The sequence below is a fragment of the Carlito syrichta genome, unplaced genomic scaffold (genome assembly GCF_000164805.1).
Source record: "Carlito syrichta isolate Samal-C Ts95f unplaced genomic scaffold, Tarsius_syrichta-2.0.1 Scaffold301890, whole genome shotgun sequence".
Classification (NCBI taxonomy): domain Eukaryota; kingdom Metazoa; phylum Chordata; class Mammalia; order Primates; family Tarsiidae; genus Carlito; species Carlito syrichta.
The window spans coordinates 311,298-329,072 of NW_007245986.1; the positions used below are offsets into that span (position 1 = coordinate 311,298).

At 42.5% G+C, this 17,775-nt stretch overlaps 2 protein-coding genes across 4 annotated transcripts in view; one reads left to right on the forward strand and one right to left on the reverse strand.

The window, feature by feature from the left end:
* The window catches only part of LIN54 (lin-54 DREAM MuvB core complex component), a 55,235-nt gene that overhangs the window by 23,933 nt on the left and 13,527 nt on the right, over positions 1–17,775 (reverse strand). For 2 of the 3 annotated variants that reach the window (XM_008055603.2, XM_008055601.1), the window contains exon 3: positions 15,431–15,573. The exons of the other annotated variant lie outside the window; for it this stretch is intronic. In XM_008055603.2, coding sequence (XP_008053794.1) covers positions 15,431–15,573 — 143 coding nt within the window. The remainder of the gene's footprint in view (positions 1–15,430; positions 15,574–17,775) is intronic. 3 annotated transcript variants of the gene reach the window in all.
* On the forward strand, positions 5,482–6,048 carry LOC103257893 (60S ribosomal protein L18-like). The gene has a single exon (XM_008055600.1). The coding sequence runs from the start codon at positions 5,482–5,484 to the stop codon at positions 6,046–6,048; it is 567 nt and encodes a 188-aa protein (XP_008053791.1).

Genomic DNA, 17,775 nt, shown 5'->3' on the forward strand with positions numbered 1-17,775 from the left:
TACAAAAACTAGCCAGTTATGGTGGCAAGCGTGTGTAGTTCCAATTACTTGGAAGGCTGAGGCGGAAGGATCACCTAAGCCCAGCAGGTTGAGGTGGCTGAGAGTGTGACACTGCACTCCAGCCCGGACAACAAGAGTGACTCCAACTCAAAAAAAAAAAAAGAAAAGAAAAAGAAAAGAAAAATATTCATCTGATTCCTTTTTTGGGGTTCTAGCTCTCTGCTGAAATTGTTTATTTTGTTAAATAAATTCTTTTTTTTTCTTTGAGTTGGAGTCTTACTCTGTTGCCAGAACATGGTGCTTGCGTGTGCTCGTCCTCCTAGCTGGCCCGGGCCTGGTGTGTGTCAATGAGCCTCAGGCCTGCCCTGCTGGCCATTCTGCCCCTTCCACAGCCTTTAGGCCACATACACATGATGCCAGGCTGACCCTCCAGGCTTCTCTTCACTCCAGGACAGTGGTTCCTAAGACCTGGTTTCCTGACACATCTACAGAGCCTTCGACAGATGTATAAAATCCATTTCCTTCTGCTTTAGCTATTCCTGGTGGGAGGGCTGGTCTGTGACAACCAAAACCAGAAGATCCAGACTGCAGAGTCTCATCTGGGCTCCAGCATTTCCTAATTGTGTGATCTTGGTTAAGTAACTTAACTTCTGAAAACGTAAAAATGGTACCTTTCTCATTGTTGCAAGGATTAAATGAGTTATGTAAAGTGCAAATATTAACATGCCACATATTACACATCCAATAAATATGAGTTGCTGTTTGTATCACCATTATTGATACAAATATCAATAACACTACCCAACTTAGATGGAAAAACTCTGAAGCTCAGGGAGATGAAGTAAATTCCCCAAGGTAACACAGCTAAAATGCAGCAGAGACAGGATCTGAAGCAAGTCTAACTCCGAAGTCCAGCTGCTTAACCCAAACGCTACACCACTCGCTATTGCAGATGCCTGATGAAAGGCTGTTAAGTGACTGAATAACTGTGAATAACTTCAGTCCTCAAGAGAGCCAAAGACTGAAGCCACACACCTGCCACCAAGAAACACAGAAGTGTGTTTTAATTAGTTAGTATACTAAACAGAAATATAAATGACATTTTTAAGAACTTTATTTTATAATAATTTTAGACACGGGCCACACACGGTGGTTCATGCCTGTAATCTCAGTATTTTGGGAGGCAGAGGTGAGAGGATTGCCTGAGCTCAGGGGTTCGAGATCAGACTGAGAAACATGGTTGAGACACTGTCTCTACAATAAATAAAAAAATCAGTCAGACATGGTGGTGCACGCCTATAGCCTCAGTTACTTGGAAGGCTGAGGCAGAAGGATCACCTGAGCCCAGCAGGTCGAGGCTGCGGTGGCCATTGAGTGTGTCTGCATTCCAGCCTGGGTGACAGAGTGCAATTCCAACTCAAAATAATAATAATAATTTTAGATTCATAAGAAATTCAAAACAAATGCATCCTTCCCCAGCCTTCCCAACAGAATAACATCCTACTAACCACCAAACATTATCAAAACCAAGAAGCTGACAGTTGGTCAACACTATTAACTAAACCACAAAACAGGCTCATACTTCGGCTGCACCAGCTTTGACCTTATTTTGTGTGTATTTCTTTATGTATGTCCTTTTGTTGGGTGTATTGTGCTACATATCCTATCACGTGTAGAGATTCATGTAATCAACACTGCCATCAAGGTGTAAAACTGTTCCATCACCACGAACTCTCCCTTGCACAGCCCTGCCTAGTCACACACACCCTCAGCCTTGGCAACCACTGACTAAACTGCATTTTTTAACATCTAAAATACAAAATAGCATATAAAAGTTACTACTTAAAAGACCACATAAAACAGCATTCCAATAGGTGTCACTGCTTGAGAGAATTCACAAACTGGCCCCTTCCATGAGTAACAGTGCCCTGCAAGAAATTTCATGTGAATGCACCTCGGAACATATCTGATGCAGAAATACAGCTTATGCGACTTCTTTAAGAATCTTCAGCATGAACTTGTCCTGGTGTGGTGGCTCATGCTTGTAATCTCAACAATTTTGGAGGCCAGGGTGGGAGGATTGCCTGAGTCTAGGAGTTTCAGACCAGCCTGAAAACATAATGCTAGTCTCTTCAAAAAATAAAAAAATAAGCTGGGCGTGGTGGTGTGTGCCTGTAGTCTCAGCTACTAGGGAGACTGAGATGGAAGGATCACCTGAGTCTAGGAGGTAGAGGCTGTGGTGAGCTGAGATCATGCTACTACACCAGCCTGGGTGACTAAGAGAGACTCCAACTCAGGAAAAAAAGAACTGGAAAGTTTTTTTATTTGTACTATTTCCTAAGCTATTTCTATTTACAGATTAATATAATTATGTATTTAAAATAATTTCTTTATTATTTTTCAATTAGCAAATGATAAAAGTCCTTACTTAACTGCAGATTTAGCTAAAAGAGAGAAAGGAATAAAGCATTCTTCTTTTGTTTTAGCAAATGATAATTGTGACAATGTTTACAGAGCTTATCATCATGGAAAAACTATGCTTACATTATCCTAATTCCCAAACTAAGTTATTTATTTATTTATTTTTGAGTTGGAGTCTCACTCTGTCACCCAGGCTGGAGTGCAGTGGCATACTCCCAGCCACCACTGCCTCAACCTGCTGGGCTCAGTCTTCCAAGTAGCTGGAACTACAGGCAAGTGCCACTATACCCAGCTAATTTTTTGATTTATTGTAGAGATGAGGTCTTGCCAAGTTGCCCAGGCTGGTCTCGAACCTCTGGGCTCAGACAATTCTCTCACCTTGTTCTCCCAAAGTGCTGGGATCACAGGCTTGAGCTACCGCGCCCGGCGCCAGACTAAGTTATTAAAATAAGTAAACTTACCAAGAAGCCAATTTGCAAGCTTCAAAGTGCTTTTAAGCTAAAAGGGACAAATGGGGAAGTAAGAAGAGACCAATATCATGTGTATTCAATGATGAATGACAGAGTCAAACCTTGAGATGACCACAGGAACTTCCAGCATTGACTGACAGGCGAAACATTACAACATAGGTGTAGGACACTCACTTGTGTTTTTTGGTGGATTTTTAAGCAACTTATGTTTGAGTCACAGTTATTAATTATAGTGACAAAGATGAGAAATGTTAATTAAGTGATGTATAAGGTATAAGTATCCATGGAAACAGTCATAGAAAGAGTCAAATGATCACAGGAGGCAAAATGAGACTGACCATCTGACGAGGTCATCATCAGAACCAGCTCTGCTAAGAATTAAAGCATATTCTCAAAATAGGGCAAAGAAAATAGGATGGGACTGGCCTGGGAACAGTACTAAGACTAGAGGAATAGAAGCTCCAAAAGTCTAGTATAAAAAGTCCCAGATGAAAGCCAGCATCCCAAGTCAATGAGAGTGAGTACAACGCGGACCAGCTATTCTGTGTGAACATAAAGCAGATCCTGAGACTTCATTCCTTATAACGAATTCCAAATGGATCACAGATTTAACTCAAAAGTAAAACCAAAACTGGCATAAGGACAGATATATGGACCAATAGGATAAAATACAAAGCCTAAGATAAACCCACCTGGGTGGGGTTTAACGGCTTTGCAATCAAAACGCCAAGGCTACTCAGAGAAAAGAAAGATGTTCAACAAATGATGCCAGGAAAACAGAATAACAACATGCAGAGGATGAAGCTGGACCTTACCCTTACACCACACACAAAGATGAACTCAAAAGAAATCCACATGTAAGAACTAAAACTGAAAAAAAAACCAAAGAATCTTCTGGAAGAAACCTCGGGCCAAGGCTTCATGACAATGAATTTAGCAGTGCTTTCTTGGATATGACAATAACTGTTCAGGCAATAAGAGAAACTGGACACCATAAACACTTTCAAAATTTGCATCAAGAAACAATATTGCCTGGGCACAATGGCTCATGCCTATAAACCCAGCATTTTGGGAGGCCCAGGTGGGAGATTGCTTGAGCCCAGGAGTTCAAGACCAGCCTGGGCAATATAGTGAAACCTCGTCTCTACAAAAAATAAAATTAGCTGGGTGTGGTGGCTTGCACCCCTAGTCCCACCTATTCAGGAGGCCGAGGTGAGAGGATCACCTGAGTCCAGGAGGTGAGCTGTGATTGTGCCACTGTACTTTAGCCGATGCTAAAGACTCCAACTCAAAAAACAAACAAACAAACAACAGAAGAAAACCCTACTGTTTAAGATGATTCAAAAGACAGGACTAAAAAAAAATACTGTAAAGAGAATGCAAAGTCAAGCCACAAATTGAGAGAAAATATCTACAGAATGAATACATGGTAAAAGGTAGTGGTCATGATTACATCAGTGACCTTCAGTTGGGACAACAGAGCAAGACCCCAGCTCAAAAATAAAATACAGTGGGGTGAAAGGTACAGGGGGAATAATCATACTATTCTAACATTTGAATATACTTTAAATTTCTATAGCAAAAATGTCTTAGAAAATATGGCAACAGAACCATATAGGTCTTCAGTCAACATACTATATAAAAGTGTGAAACAAAATCAATGCACATAGCACAGAAAAAGAATAATTTATCATTCATTTATTCCTTCTGCTTCTTTATCCTACCTAATGTACCCATTTTGTATATGGGTAAAAAATAAAAATATATACAAATAAAAATTCACACGATAGAATAGAAGGAGCCCATACCTGTATCACGTCAATTCCAAATCTTGCTTTTTTAACATTTCTTTTTTTTTTTTTGAGTCAGAGTCTCACTCTGTCACTCAGGTTGGAGTGCACTGGCACACTCACGGCCACCACAGCCTCGACTAGCTGGGCTCAGGAGATCCTTCCGCCTCAGCCTTCCAAATAGCTGGAACTACAGGAGTGCACCACCAAACCTGGCTAAAATTTTTTTTATTTATTGTAGAAATGAGGTCTTGTCATGTTGCCCAGGTTGGTCTGGAACCTGTGGGCTCAGGCAATCCTCTTGCCCCCACCTCCCAAAGTGCCGGGATTACAGGCATGAGCCATCGCACCCAGCCAATTCCAATTCTTACAAATCTTACCACAATTGTCAGTTTATTAAGATAATGGATTCCTTTCACTTCAAATTGTTTTTTATTTTGTTTGGCTTTTTGGGGGTTGAGATCTCGCTCTGTTGCCCAGGCTGGAGTGCAGTAGCACTTTCATGGCTCACCACAGCCTCAACCTCCTAGTCTCAGGCAATCCTCCTGCCTGAACCTCCCAAATAGTTTTCAATACAGGCACAAGCCACCACACCTGGCTAATTTTCTGGTCTATTGTAGAGACAAAGTCTTGCCATGTTGCCAGGGCTGGTCTTGAGTTCCTGGGCTCAGGCAATCTTTCCCCTTTGGCCTCTCAAAGTGCTGGGGTTACTGGCATGAGGCACCACACCTAGCCAAAACGATTTTTAATCATCTGTAGTCCCTTTCCAGACCTGGCTAAGCAGGATTGCATGTGCCATCATGGGAGTCGACATCCAACACAACAAGGACCGAAAGGTTTGGCGCAAAGAGCCCAAGAGCCAGGACATCTACCTGAGGCTGTTGTTCAAGTTGTACAGGTTTCTGGCCAGAAGAACCAACTCCACCTTCAACCAGGTTGTGCTGAAGAGGTTGTTTATGAGTTGCAGCAACTGGCCACCACTGTCCCTTTTCCGGATGATCCGGAAAATGAAGTTTCCTGGCAGGGAAAACAAGACTGCGGTGGTCGTAGGGACCATAACAGATAACATGCGGGTTCAGGAGGTACCCAAACTGAAGGTATGCGCACTGTGTGTGAGCAGTTGGGCCTGCAGTCGCATTCTCAAGGCAGGGAGCAAGATCCTCACCTTCGACCAGCTAGCCCTGGGCTCCCCCAAGGGCCACGGCACCATCCTGCTCCCTGGTCCTCATAAGGGCCAGGAGGTGTACAGACATTTCGGCAAGACCCTGGGAACCCTGCACAGCCATACCAAACCCTATGTCCACTCCAAGGGTCAGAAGTTCAAGCATGCCAGAGACCGGTGGACTAGCCGCGGCTACAAAAACTAACCCTGGATCCTGCCCTCTTATTAAAAAGATTTTGGAAGCCCTCATTAAAAAGAAAGATAATAATAATCGGTAGTCATTCATTTTCTCAATTTCTAGAAAATTTATCAAAAAGGATTTTACCAAAACCCATCAAATGACAGATGGCTTGTTTATCCTGATACATACAGAAATGGCTGGAAAAATGTTTAAATTGCTAACTATCTGGGTGATAACAACGCTCTTTATCTTTTTTTAGAGACAAAGTCTCACTCTGTCACCTAGGCTGACATGCAGTGGCACAATCATAGCTCACGGCATCTTTAAACTCCCAGGATCAAGCAATCTTTCTTCCTGAGCCTCAGAGTAGCTGGAACAACAGGTACACACTACTATGCCTGGCTAATTTTTTAAACTTATTTTTGGTAGTGACACAGTCATGCTTTGTTGCCCAGGCTGTTCTCAAACTCATGGCATCAAATAATCTTCCTACCTCAGCCTTATAAAGTTCTGGGATTACAGGCATGAGCCACCATACCGAGTCAATCTTAATTAATAATGGTTTGGATTGCACATATGTGTGCATTTGAACTGAACCCTTCAAATGGTACTTTCACATTTGTGTATTTCAGTATACGTACACTTTACCTTTAAAAAACCTCTAAACAAAAAGTAAACTCTGGTTGAGACGCTGATGAACTATTTGGGGAGACGCATATTAGATATGTGCAACTTATTCTGAAATGCATTAAGAAAAGTAAGACAGACTAGGCAACATGGCGAGACGTCATCTCTACAAGAAAATAAAAAACTAGCCAGGTTTTGTGGTGCACACCTGCAGTCCCAGCTACTTGGGGGGCGGAGGCAGGAGGATGGCTCCAGTCCAGCAGGAAGAGTCTGTGGTAAGCCAAGCTCATGCCACTGCCCTCCAGCCTGGGTGACAGAGTGAAACCTTGACTCAAAAAAAAAAAGAGAGATGATTAATGGATGGAAGGACAGATAGATATGTGATAATGCAAGTACAGCAAAATGATGAATTTAGAATTTAACTACAGAAGCTTCACGGAATTCTACCCAAGCTTCAAGACCAGAAGTCAGAGGAGCACAAGAAGTTCTGACACCAGAGAAAAAACACTTTTAGTTAACTACCTGTGCATGGCATATGCCCTGAATACTTTGCAGGGCACTCAGGCACATCCTGTATCTAAGTGGCTGTGTGAGCTCAACTGCTTACCATAGGCAGGACAAACGGAAAGACGTGCTATAAAATAAAGGTCAAAGAACGAGAGTGCTCACCTGGAAAGGAGAGCAAAATCAACATGATGTAGGTGTAAGAATGTACAGGGTAATTGGCACAGACTCTCAAAAGTAAAGAGAAGACGTTTCTAAAGGTGTGCTCATGTTCATCATAAAAACATTTTTTTAACGTGCTAACATTACATGAAAGGTGACCACAGTTTACAGTTTTGTAATATTCGCCTACTCTAAATAAGACCAATATTAATGGGAAAGAAAGAGTTCTCTAGGATTCTAACCTTCATTTCTATTTTGATTTTAGATGTAAGTTCTATGCTGTCCAGGCTGGCCTCAAACTCCTCAAGTAATCCTCCCGCCTCAGCCTCCAGAATAGCTGGGGCTACAGGTACAAGTCACCATGCCTTAATCCTCATTTCTTTGATTCAATCTCCCAGAACCTAAGCAAACCCTATATTCCTTGAAGTTCGATTCTCCAAAAGTTCAATTATCCTGAATACTTTCTGACCAGTTTTGGTATGAATCACCAGCCTGGCTTCACTCTTCACACAAAGTCACCTACCTTAAATAGAATATGGTTTCTCCAACCTAGAGGAGAAATGAAAAAAACGTTTTTTAAATTTAACTTAAAACTACAGATGGACATTCCACTACTAAAATGAGAACAAAGCCGGGCTCAGTGGCTCAGCCTGTAACCCCGTGCCTTAGAAGGCTGAGATGAGTGAATTGCCTGAGCCCGCAGGTTCGAGACCCGCCTGGGCAACTTCGTGAGACCTCGTCTCTACAATAAATCAAAAAATTAGCTGGGTGTGGTAGCACGTGCCTGTAGTTCCAGCTACATGGAAGGCTGAGGCGGAAGGATCGCCGGAGCCCAGCAGGTCGAGGCTACGGTGGCCGGGAGCGGCCACTGCACTCCAGTCTGGGCGACAGTGAGACTCCAACTCAAAAAAAAAAAAAGAAAAAAATGAGAACAAGATTCAGGAATGACCTAGAAGCTGCAACCATCTGTTAATGGCTTTAACTATGATTAATACGTACAGATACTTTTTTTTTTAGTCAGAGGCCCACTGATGCCCAGCCTGGAGTGCAGTGGCATACTCACAACCACTGCAACCTCAACCTGCTGGGCTCAGGCGATCCTTCCGCCTCAGTCTTCTAGGTAGCTGGAACCACAGGCGTGTGCCACCACACCCAATTAATTTTTTGATTTATTGTAGAGATGAGGTCTCACCAAGCTAGTTTCAGGCTAGTCTCAAACCCCTGAGCTCAGGCAATCTTCTGGCCTCCGTCTCCCAAAGTGCTGGGATGACAGGCGTGAGCCTGAACTACTGTGCCCAGCCTCAACTATGATTAATATGTTAATAAGCCTAGCAGGGGAGGCAGATAACACACAATGAATATACAGGGAATTTTAGCAGAGAGATAGAAACTGTAAGAAAGAGTTAAATGGAAATGCTAGAAACAAAAAAATATATATATCATGATCAGGGATAAAGAAGTCCTTCAATGAGCCCACTTGTAGACAGACTCCCAACAACTAAGGGAAGAATCAATGAATTTAATAATATATCAAGAAAATTATCCTAGCTGAAACACAAGAAAAAACATACTGGCATAAAACAGAGTTGAGCATCCAAGAGCTATAAAGCTCTGAGAGTCTATTGTCTTTGAAATTAGAGTCCTGGGATGAAAAGAGAAAATGAATAAGGCTTAAGAAATATTTGAAGAATAATAGCCAAGTTTTCTGAAAGAAAAAGATCAAGTCATAGATATAAGAAGATTTCAAAATCAGGATAAACATATTTTTTAAAAATTAGCAACAACAATAAAACACAACACACATTTAGACATGAGTAAAACCACAGAAATCCAAATAAAAAATCTTGAAATCTAAAAATATTACATAGAGAAATAAAGATAAAATATTATAGTACACTTCTTGTCAGACACCATGCAAACTAGAAGGCAACAGAGTGACATCCTTAAAGCACTAGGAGAAAAACTATCAACTCAGAATTCTTTACCCTCTGAAAATATCTTTCAAAAATAATGGCAAAATAAGAATTTTATTTTTATACAGGATCTCTGTCACCCTGTGAAGCAGGAGTGCAGTGGTACAATCACAGCTCACTGCAGCCTCCAACTCCTGGGCTAAAGTGATCTTGATGCCTCAGCCTCCTAAAGAGCTGGGACTACAGGCACACATTACCACACCTGGCTAATTTTTTGCATTTATTTTTTGTAGAGATGAGGTCTCACTGTGTTGTCCAGGCTGGTCTCGAACTCCTGAACTCTTCCACATCGGCCTCCCAAAGTGCTGGGATTATAGACATGAGCCACCATATCCAGACGAAACAAATATATTTCTTTTTCTTTTTTTTTTTTGAGTTCAAGACTCACTCTGTTGCCCAGGCTGGAGTGCAGTAGCACGCTCACAGCCACCACAGCCTTGACCTGCTGAGTTCAGGCAATCCTTCCACCTCAGTCTTCCAAGTAGCTGGAACTACAGGCATGTGCCACCATGCCCGGCTAATTTTTTGATTTATTGTAGAGATGAGGGCTCGCCAAGTTGCCCAGGCTGATCTCGAACCTGTGGGTTCAGGCAATCCTCTCACCTAGGCCTCCCAAAGTGCTGGGATTACAGGCATGAGCCACTGCACCTGGCCTGAAATAAATGTTCTTCAAACAAACAAAAGCTGAGAGAATCTACTGTCAGTAATCTTTCATTAAAAGAACCACTAGGCCGGACATGGTGGCTCATGCCTATAATCCCAGTGCTTTGGGAGGCCAGGGTGAGAGGACTGCCTAAAAACAGGTTCGAGACCAGCATGGGCAACTTGGTGAGCCCTCATCTCTACAATAAATCAAAAAATTAGCTGGGCAAAGTAGCGCGCACCTGTAGTTCCAGCTACTTGGAAGGCTGAGGCGGAAGGATTGCCTGAGCCCAGCAGGTTGAGGCTGTGGTGGCCGTGAGTGTGTCACTATACTCCAGCCTGGAGGACAGAGTGAGACTGATTCAAAAAAAAAAAATTAAGATTAAAAAATAAGTAAATAAAAGAACCACTAAAGAAAGTTCTCTAGAGAGAAGTCTGACAACAGTCTGAGATTTGGAGCTACATAAAGAAAGAAAGTATGTAGGCTACGGTTAAGATGGAAGCAAATGAAAACTTTTTTTTTTTCTTATTTTTAGTTACTTCAACAAGGTAATTTTGACTACAGTTAAAACAGTAAAATGGATTATGCAGCTTATACGATGTAAAAGTAAAATATTTAACAATGACAGCACAGAGGATGGGAGGGAGGAAGTGGAAACACTACCATAAAGTTCACCCCCAACCCCAGGTCAGCAAGAGACTCAGCAAACCCTTCCTGTAAAGTCATTTTCTTAACCTACTTACAGGGACATCAGAAAGTGTGCCCTACACACTTCAGCTACTCTTGCTTCTTCTCTCACTCCTTCCTTCCCTTTCTCCTCTCAACCCTTCTCTTCCCTCCTCTCACATCACTCTTTCCCTCTCTCCCACTTCTCTCATTCTTTCCTTACTCTCTCTTATCCTTCCTTTCTCCCTCCCTCTCCTCTCACTCCTTCCCTCCCTCTCCCCCACCACTCTTACCCTCCCTCTTCCCAACACCCCTTCCCTCCTACCCTCTTCCATCACACCTTCCCTCCCTCCCTCTCCCACTCCTTTCCCTCCCTCTCTCTCCCATTACCCCTTCCCTCCCTCCCTCCCCTCTTATTCCTTCCCTCTCCCCCTCCCATCACTCCTTCCCTCCCTCCTTCCCTCTCTTTTCTATCACTTCCTTCCTCCCCTCTCTCCCATCATTCATTTGCTCCCTCTCGCTCCTTCTGTTCTACTAACTCTTAATCCTCGTGGTTCAGTCCTTCTTCCCCTTCCCTCTACACACAACCTAATGCTCCCTTGGTATCTGTGTCCACACCCACAGTTCTAGTCACTGCTTGCATTCAGCTTCCCAAGGGGCACCCTATGCTACATAATTAGTGGGTACTTCAATGACAGATAAATCTGAGAACCAATCATTTCTCTGCACAAAACAGACATTTTTTTCTATATCCCCTCTCTAGTATAAGGGAGAAGTTTGAAGTATTTTCTATTGTCAGTATTTTGCCAAAGTGAGTCCCCACAGCAGAGAAGTACAAATGACAATCTCGCCTATACTCTAAAAAGGACAAAACATTCATGCCAGACTTACTCAAAGACAGGATTCCTATCCTCCAACTCATATGTATTTAGAAAAAAAGATTAGAAATAGAAGAGAATCCATAAGCTTAGAGAACACTAGGGCTTTACACCTCAGTTAGGTGTAAACTCCCTTGGGCAGTTAAAAAAAAAAAAAAACCCTCTAAGACCGGGTGATGACTGCAAAAAAAGGAAATTAACATGTGCATCACTGGCTGGCAATTTTCTAAGATAAAGAAAAGCTTGAGTGAGTTTTGGTCTAGCCATCCAAATTCAACACAGGGAGAGTTAGAGTTCCTGGGATAACCTAACCTCAGGAGTTAGGGAACCTGGGAACATAGAAACTGGTGCCAGCCTGGAAAATTCTGACAGAAAGAAGATGGATGAAGCTACTGCAATGGCAGAGCAAGGACACAGAAGACAACCGTGAGGCAAGCTACACATCTTCCATGGAGCTCTGCTGGCCAAGCAGGTACAGCAGAAGGTCCACAGCATCCTGATGGGGCCCTGCCAAAGACACGTGCCTTACAGATAAAGGCACTCAGAAGTTACAGGCCGCATGGTGGCCTCCAGGAGGCAGAGCTAAAGGGAGATGGCTCACAACAGGGCACTGGGTATGGTGCCTCCAAAAAGCCTTCAAGTGTACACCTACAGAAGTCCACTCTTGGACACCTGCCACCAGGGGGCAGCAGCAGCAGGTCTGACAGTGCCAGCCAAGTAAAACCCTGTCCTTTCTCCTCTAACCTTCCATCCAATCAGAAGCAAAAATCAGAAAGGGGGTGGAGAGGTAGGAGAGTGAAGAGTCAGGGCATGGTCCCCTCTACCACGGACCCCCAAGGGCTGGATCTCGTCTGAGGGAGGGGAAGCTCTCAGTTGGATGTAGGTTTCTGGTCTGGCCTGACATTTTACACCTCGGAATCTTCATCACCAAAATATGGCTTGCTCTTATAGTGAAGAGTGAACACTTGTCAAGAGGCAAGGAAGGAAGAACCCACACAGCATGGCTGAAGTCAAGGATGGGAGGGAATCAAGTTAGCTCCTACAGCATGTCAGAGGGTGTGACACACCCACCAGGCATGTTAGCTCCCAGTGTCACCATCTGCCCTGCTATCCCATCAGAAATCCAGGCGGCACCTACAATTTCCTCCTGAAACGCTGGTGTCCAATGTGACGGCTGAAACCTCTTCCAGCACACCTCTTCCTCCCTCCGCCAGAGGTACCAGTCTAGCTCAAACCTGAATACTATCATAATCTAACAGTGATCCTCTACCATGACCTATGCTTTAGAATTTAGAAATATTAAATCACACAGAGGCCCAGTCTCGAGGTTCTCATTTAAGTGAGGTCAGGCAGAGGCCAGCCAGGATTCTTGTCGCGAGGTCTTCAGGTGTTTCTAGGGGCAGCCAAGGCTGAGAACCACTAACTTAACAGCTCTCTCCCACCACATGGCTCACATTCCTCCAAACCCCGCTCTCACAACACAGCAAGAATCATCTTTTAAAAAATGCAAATCACCTATTACTTAGAGCAGTGGTTCTCAATCTAGGCTAGCCATTATAATCACTTAAGGAGCTTTTCAAAATTCTGATACCAAACTCCAGACAGCTTAAAACAGAATTTCTGGGGATGAGACTCAGGTAGCGATATTTCCTAAAACTCTCCAGGTGAAGTCGATGTGCAGATAAAGGCAAGAACCACTGTCTAGAAGCAACGGGAAACCACAGAACATCTTCAAGAACAAGAAAATCCAAGCTCCCCTGAGATAACAAGACCTTGTGTCTAACCATGACACCCTGGGTTCTTATACTGCCAAAACAATGGAGCTCCCTGAAGTGCCACACTTTTGTGTAAAGTGTCACACATGAACAGAAAGCCCCTTCTGGCCATCCACAGCTAAGTGCAACACATCTTTCAGGCCAAGACCTTTCAAGAAGAGCTATCTTTGCACAGACCTTCCCTGACACACACAGTGCAGAGCATGTCAATCCACCCGTGACTGTCACAATTCTGTAGCGCAATGTTTAATGTTTCAATTTAACTCCCTTAATGAACTCCTTGAAATGAAAAACCTTATCTTATTTTCATTTTATCTTGTGTCTATCACTATGCGTGGCACATAGAAAACACTCAAATATCTGCTGAGTTTATTCCGTTTAGAAAAAAATTATCTATATTATTATGTAGAATTCCACTTTAATAAGCTCTAAGAGACATCATATTTATATACTGAATTAAAGTCTCATTAAAAAGAAATAAACAGTTTGACTTTTAGAAAATGCAAGGCAAATGTTTAATGTCTGCTCTATCTGTGAACAGTAACAAATCAAGGAGGAAGGCAGGTACAAAGGGCAGTGTGCCTCCAGGTGACAAGGTGGTACCTTTCAGAAAGAGTCTTGGTTTTCCACCTGAATGATGTGTCTTTCAAAACATTATGCTGGTATCAAGACATCTGTATGTTTTAGGAAAGTGAGTTGGACTACTTACTTTACCTGACAGCAAAGTGACTAAAAACAAAAAAAGTACCCCCTCTCACTCTGGGAGCTTTTCTGTCCTCTCAATAAATCCTGCTTTTCCACAAAAAAAAAAAAAAAAAAAAAAAAAGCTTTTGAATGCTTTAGTAAAATGTACTTAAGCAAGAAAAAACACTAATAATAGGGTTACCAGCATCTGACGGCAATTTCTAGTCCTCTGAGTCCTATCACCCAGCAAAAGTACAGATCTCCATTTTTTTAAAAATTAAATTTAAGCCAGATTCAGTGGCTTAGCCTGTAATCCCGCGCTTTGGGAGGCTGAGGTGAGTGGATTGCCTGAGCCTGTGGGTTCAAGACCTGCCTGGGTAACTTGACAAGACCTCATCTCTACAATAAATTTTTAAAAAAATCAGCCGGGCATGGTAGTGCGTGCTTGTAAATCCAGCTACTCGGAAGGCTGAGGCAGAAGGATCGCCGGAGCCCAGCAGGTCGAGGCTGCGGTGGCCAGGAGCAACCACTGCACTCCAGTCTGGGTAACAGAGTGAGATTCCAACTCAAAAAAAAATAAATTAAACATTTTATATCTATATAGTAACTATAAAAATGGCCAGGCACGGTGGCTCATGCCTGCAATCCCAACACTTTGGAAGGCCGAGGTGGACTGCTTGAACTCAGCAGTTCGAGATCAGCCTGGACATCAGAACAAGACCTTGTCTCTAAAAAAAATTAAAGAAGGCGGGGCGCAGAGCTCAGGGGTTCAAGACCAGCCTGGGAAATTTGGTGAGACCTCGTCTCTGTAATAAATCAAAAAATAAGCCGGGTGTGGTAGTGTGCGCCTGTAGTTCCAGCTACTTGGAAAGCTGAGGTGGAAGGATCGCCTGAGTCCAGCAGGTTGAGGCTGCAGTGGCAGTGAGTGTGCCACTGCACTCCAGCCTGAGAGAAAGAGTGAGACTCCAAATGAAAAAAAAAAAAATCAAAAAATTCGCTGGGCATGATGGTGCACATTTATATCCCAACTACTTGGGAGGCTGAGGCAAGAGGATCACCTGAGTCCAGGAGGTCAAGGCTGCAGTGAGCCGTGATTATGCTACTACATTCCAGCCTGGGTGACAGAGTGAGATCCTGACTCAAAAGCAAAAAACAAAACTATAAATATTCTTCCCCAAAGACAACAACTTTGCTAAAATTTTAACGGAAGAAAAACTAAACACATAATACACTTTTTTCAAAAGATTTTTGTTGTATTCACACTTATATGGGCCATGGAAATCATCTTAACATGCAAAATGATTACTACGTTACTATGTGTTTAAAATAAGTTTTTTAATCTCTTAGACATCCTTGATTACCAAATTAATTGAGTATTCAATGAATGCCTATTACTTGTCTGGGAATATATTAGAGTTGAAGTATCTAAAGTGACTAATAACAAAATAAAGGCATCAACCACAACATTAGCTACTTGTGGCTCGTTACTTTTACCTTATTTGGCGATTTCAAAGGTGAGATGGCTATTTTATTTGGTGTCTGTGTTGTAGAATTTAAGGCTGATCCAATAACACCACTCTCGGATATTGTTATGGTCTTGGACGGAGTTCCGGGAGTAGACTGGGAGAGAACCCTACCTGCAAAGGAGAGGCAGCGCATCAGTTCGACCTTGTCAGGAATGGTAGCAGGATGTGATGATGCTAACCCACAAGGACTGTAGCACACATGTTCACTACTTCACATGTGTCAACGCAGGGATCTAAGCACCTGAGTGACTCCCTAGTGAGCCAGGGTGACCCAGGCAGCACAAAACAAACAATGCTTCTTAGGAACACTGAACAGCTTATTACCAGTTTGCATAAACTCTACAAGAACAGGTCAGCTCGTATTTTCACGAATACTGTTAAATCATATCCACCAGAAAGCAAGTTCAGGACAACCAGGCAATGTGCCCCACACAACAAGTTCCTGAAAGTCAGGACTTGAACCCAAGTCTTGAAACTCCAGTCTCTGTGCTCTACCATCTATAGCTGTCTTTCCATTTGAATTTAAATCACAAGGCTACAATTGAAATCCATATTTTATGTCTGGATGCTTAGAGAACCGGAAGTCATATTATGTTGAGTTAAAATATCAGGACTTTTTACCCTGGGTAAGAGAGGAATACCAAGACATGCCATAACTCCTGGTTATTGGTGTGACAGCCATCAGTGCCATCCCCTAGGCTGGGCACAGGGTAGAACTGCACTCACACTTCTTCCCTGCTCCTACTCCATCTGTGGTTAGGTTAGGGTCATGGGACTAATTCTGGTGGAAGGGTTCTGGGGAGAAGTGGCATACGTCATTTCTGGGCCAGAGCATTTATTATGCTTCCACCAACCCTTCCAAAACTTCCCTTTTCTTCGTCTCATCTAAGATGGTAGCTTCTGCCAGCCTGTGTCCCAATGTGACTATAAAAAGAGCCCCCTTTTGAGCCCACAGTGGGCATGCAGATAATCATGAAGTATAAATGAAAAATAAAACGTTGAGATTCTTTACCCTTCTGAATTTTGGAAATTGTTTATTTTGGCAGCAATGACTAATCCAGGCTGTCAGTTGGAAGATTAGGACAAACCTGTATCACATCAAATGCACAAAAACAAACAATACCAGCTCAGCACTAAGAACTTCTAGCAAAACTTTTCCACTGAAACTGAAGGTGCTCTAAGCAGATACTGGATAATCAAATCTCTCCAGTCCTCTGGTCTGAGGTGCTATGACAGACCTCTAAATACAGCTAGAGATATGGAGAGAAGAGAGGTAGACAGGAAGGGAAAAGGAAAGAAAGAAGGGACTTTCTCTCTAGACAGAAATGGAGGACCAGAACTTAGCTTCTGGGCCATTTTTCCGGATAACAATGCCAAAGTACAGATTCTTTTTGAAAAAGTGAATCAAGTTTGATCCTCATTATGAATTTTTAGAGTATTTTAAATACATTTTTCAAAATTTCTTTGTAGTATATGATTAATTTTATTGGTATTCTGCTGTGATTTAAAAAAAAAACTTGAACACAGCATAATTAGATTAACTCAAATTTTTTTTTAAGAAGGGTCTCATTGTGTCACCCAGGCTGGAGTGCAGCAGCAAGATCATGGCACACCATAGCCTCAAACTCCTGGACTCAGGCGATCCTTCTGCATCAGCCATCAAGTAGCTACAGGTGCACACCACCACATCTAGATAATCTTTTTGATTTTTATATAAGGATGAGGTTTTGATGTGTTTCCAGACTCATCTCAGATTCCTGGGCTCAAGCAATCCTCCCGCCTCAGTCTCCCAAAGTGCTAGGATTACGGGTATGAGCCTCTTTGCCAGGTGAAAAAAATCAATTCTATATAACTAAATGAATCTACTTAAAATATTTCTGAAAGGCACCATAAAGTGTGGAGTCTGCCTAAAGTAACATTTTTGTTTATACTGGTTTTCAAAACTAATCCCTATGGGATAAGCCTGGAACCCTCACAACCACTATGTTAAGAAAAAAATTACCAATAAAGACAGAGTTTTGTAACATGATCATTGTTTATAGTTATTGCTATTACTTCATATTTATTAGAAATTACATATCTTTCAGAAAATATCCATATAGGAAATTCCCAATTCCTGAGGATAAATAATGCCAGCAAAAGGCCACTTAAAGTTAATTCACTTAAAACAGGGACAAAAATTTCATTGTAAATTAAAAAAAAAAAACAAAAAAACAAGCTGGGTTCGGTGGCTCAGCCTGTAATCCCGTGCCTTTGGGAGGCTGAGGTGAGTGGATTGCCTGAGCCCACGGGTTCGAGACCCACCTGGGCAGC

Coding starts and splice junctions, on each gene's coding strand:
- LOC103257893 (XM_008055600.1), top strand. CDS start 5,482: ATGGGAGTCGACATCCAACACAACAAGGACCGAAAGGTTTGGCGCAAA.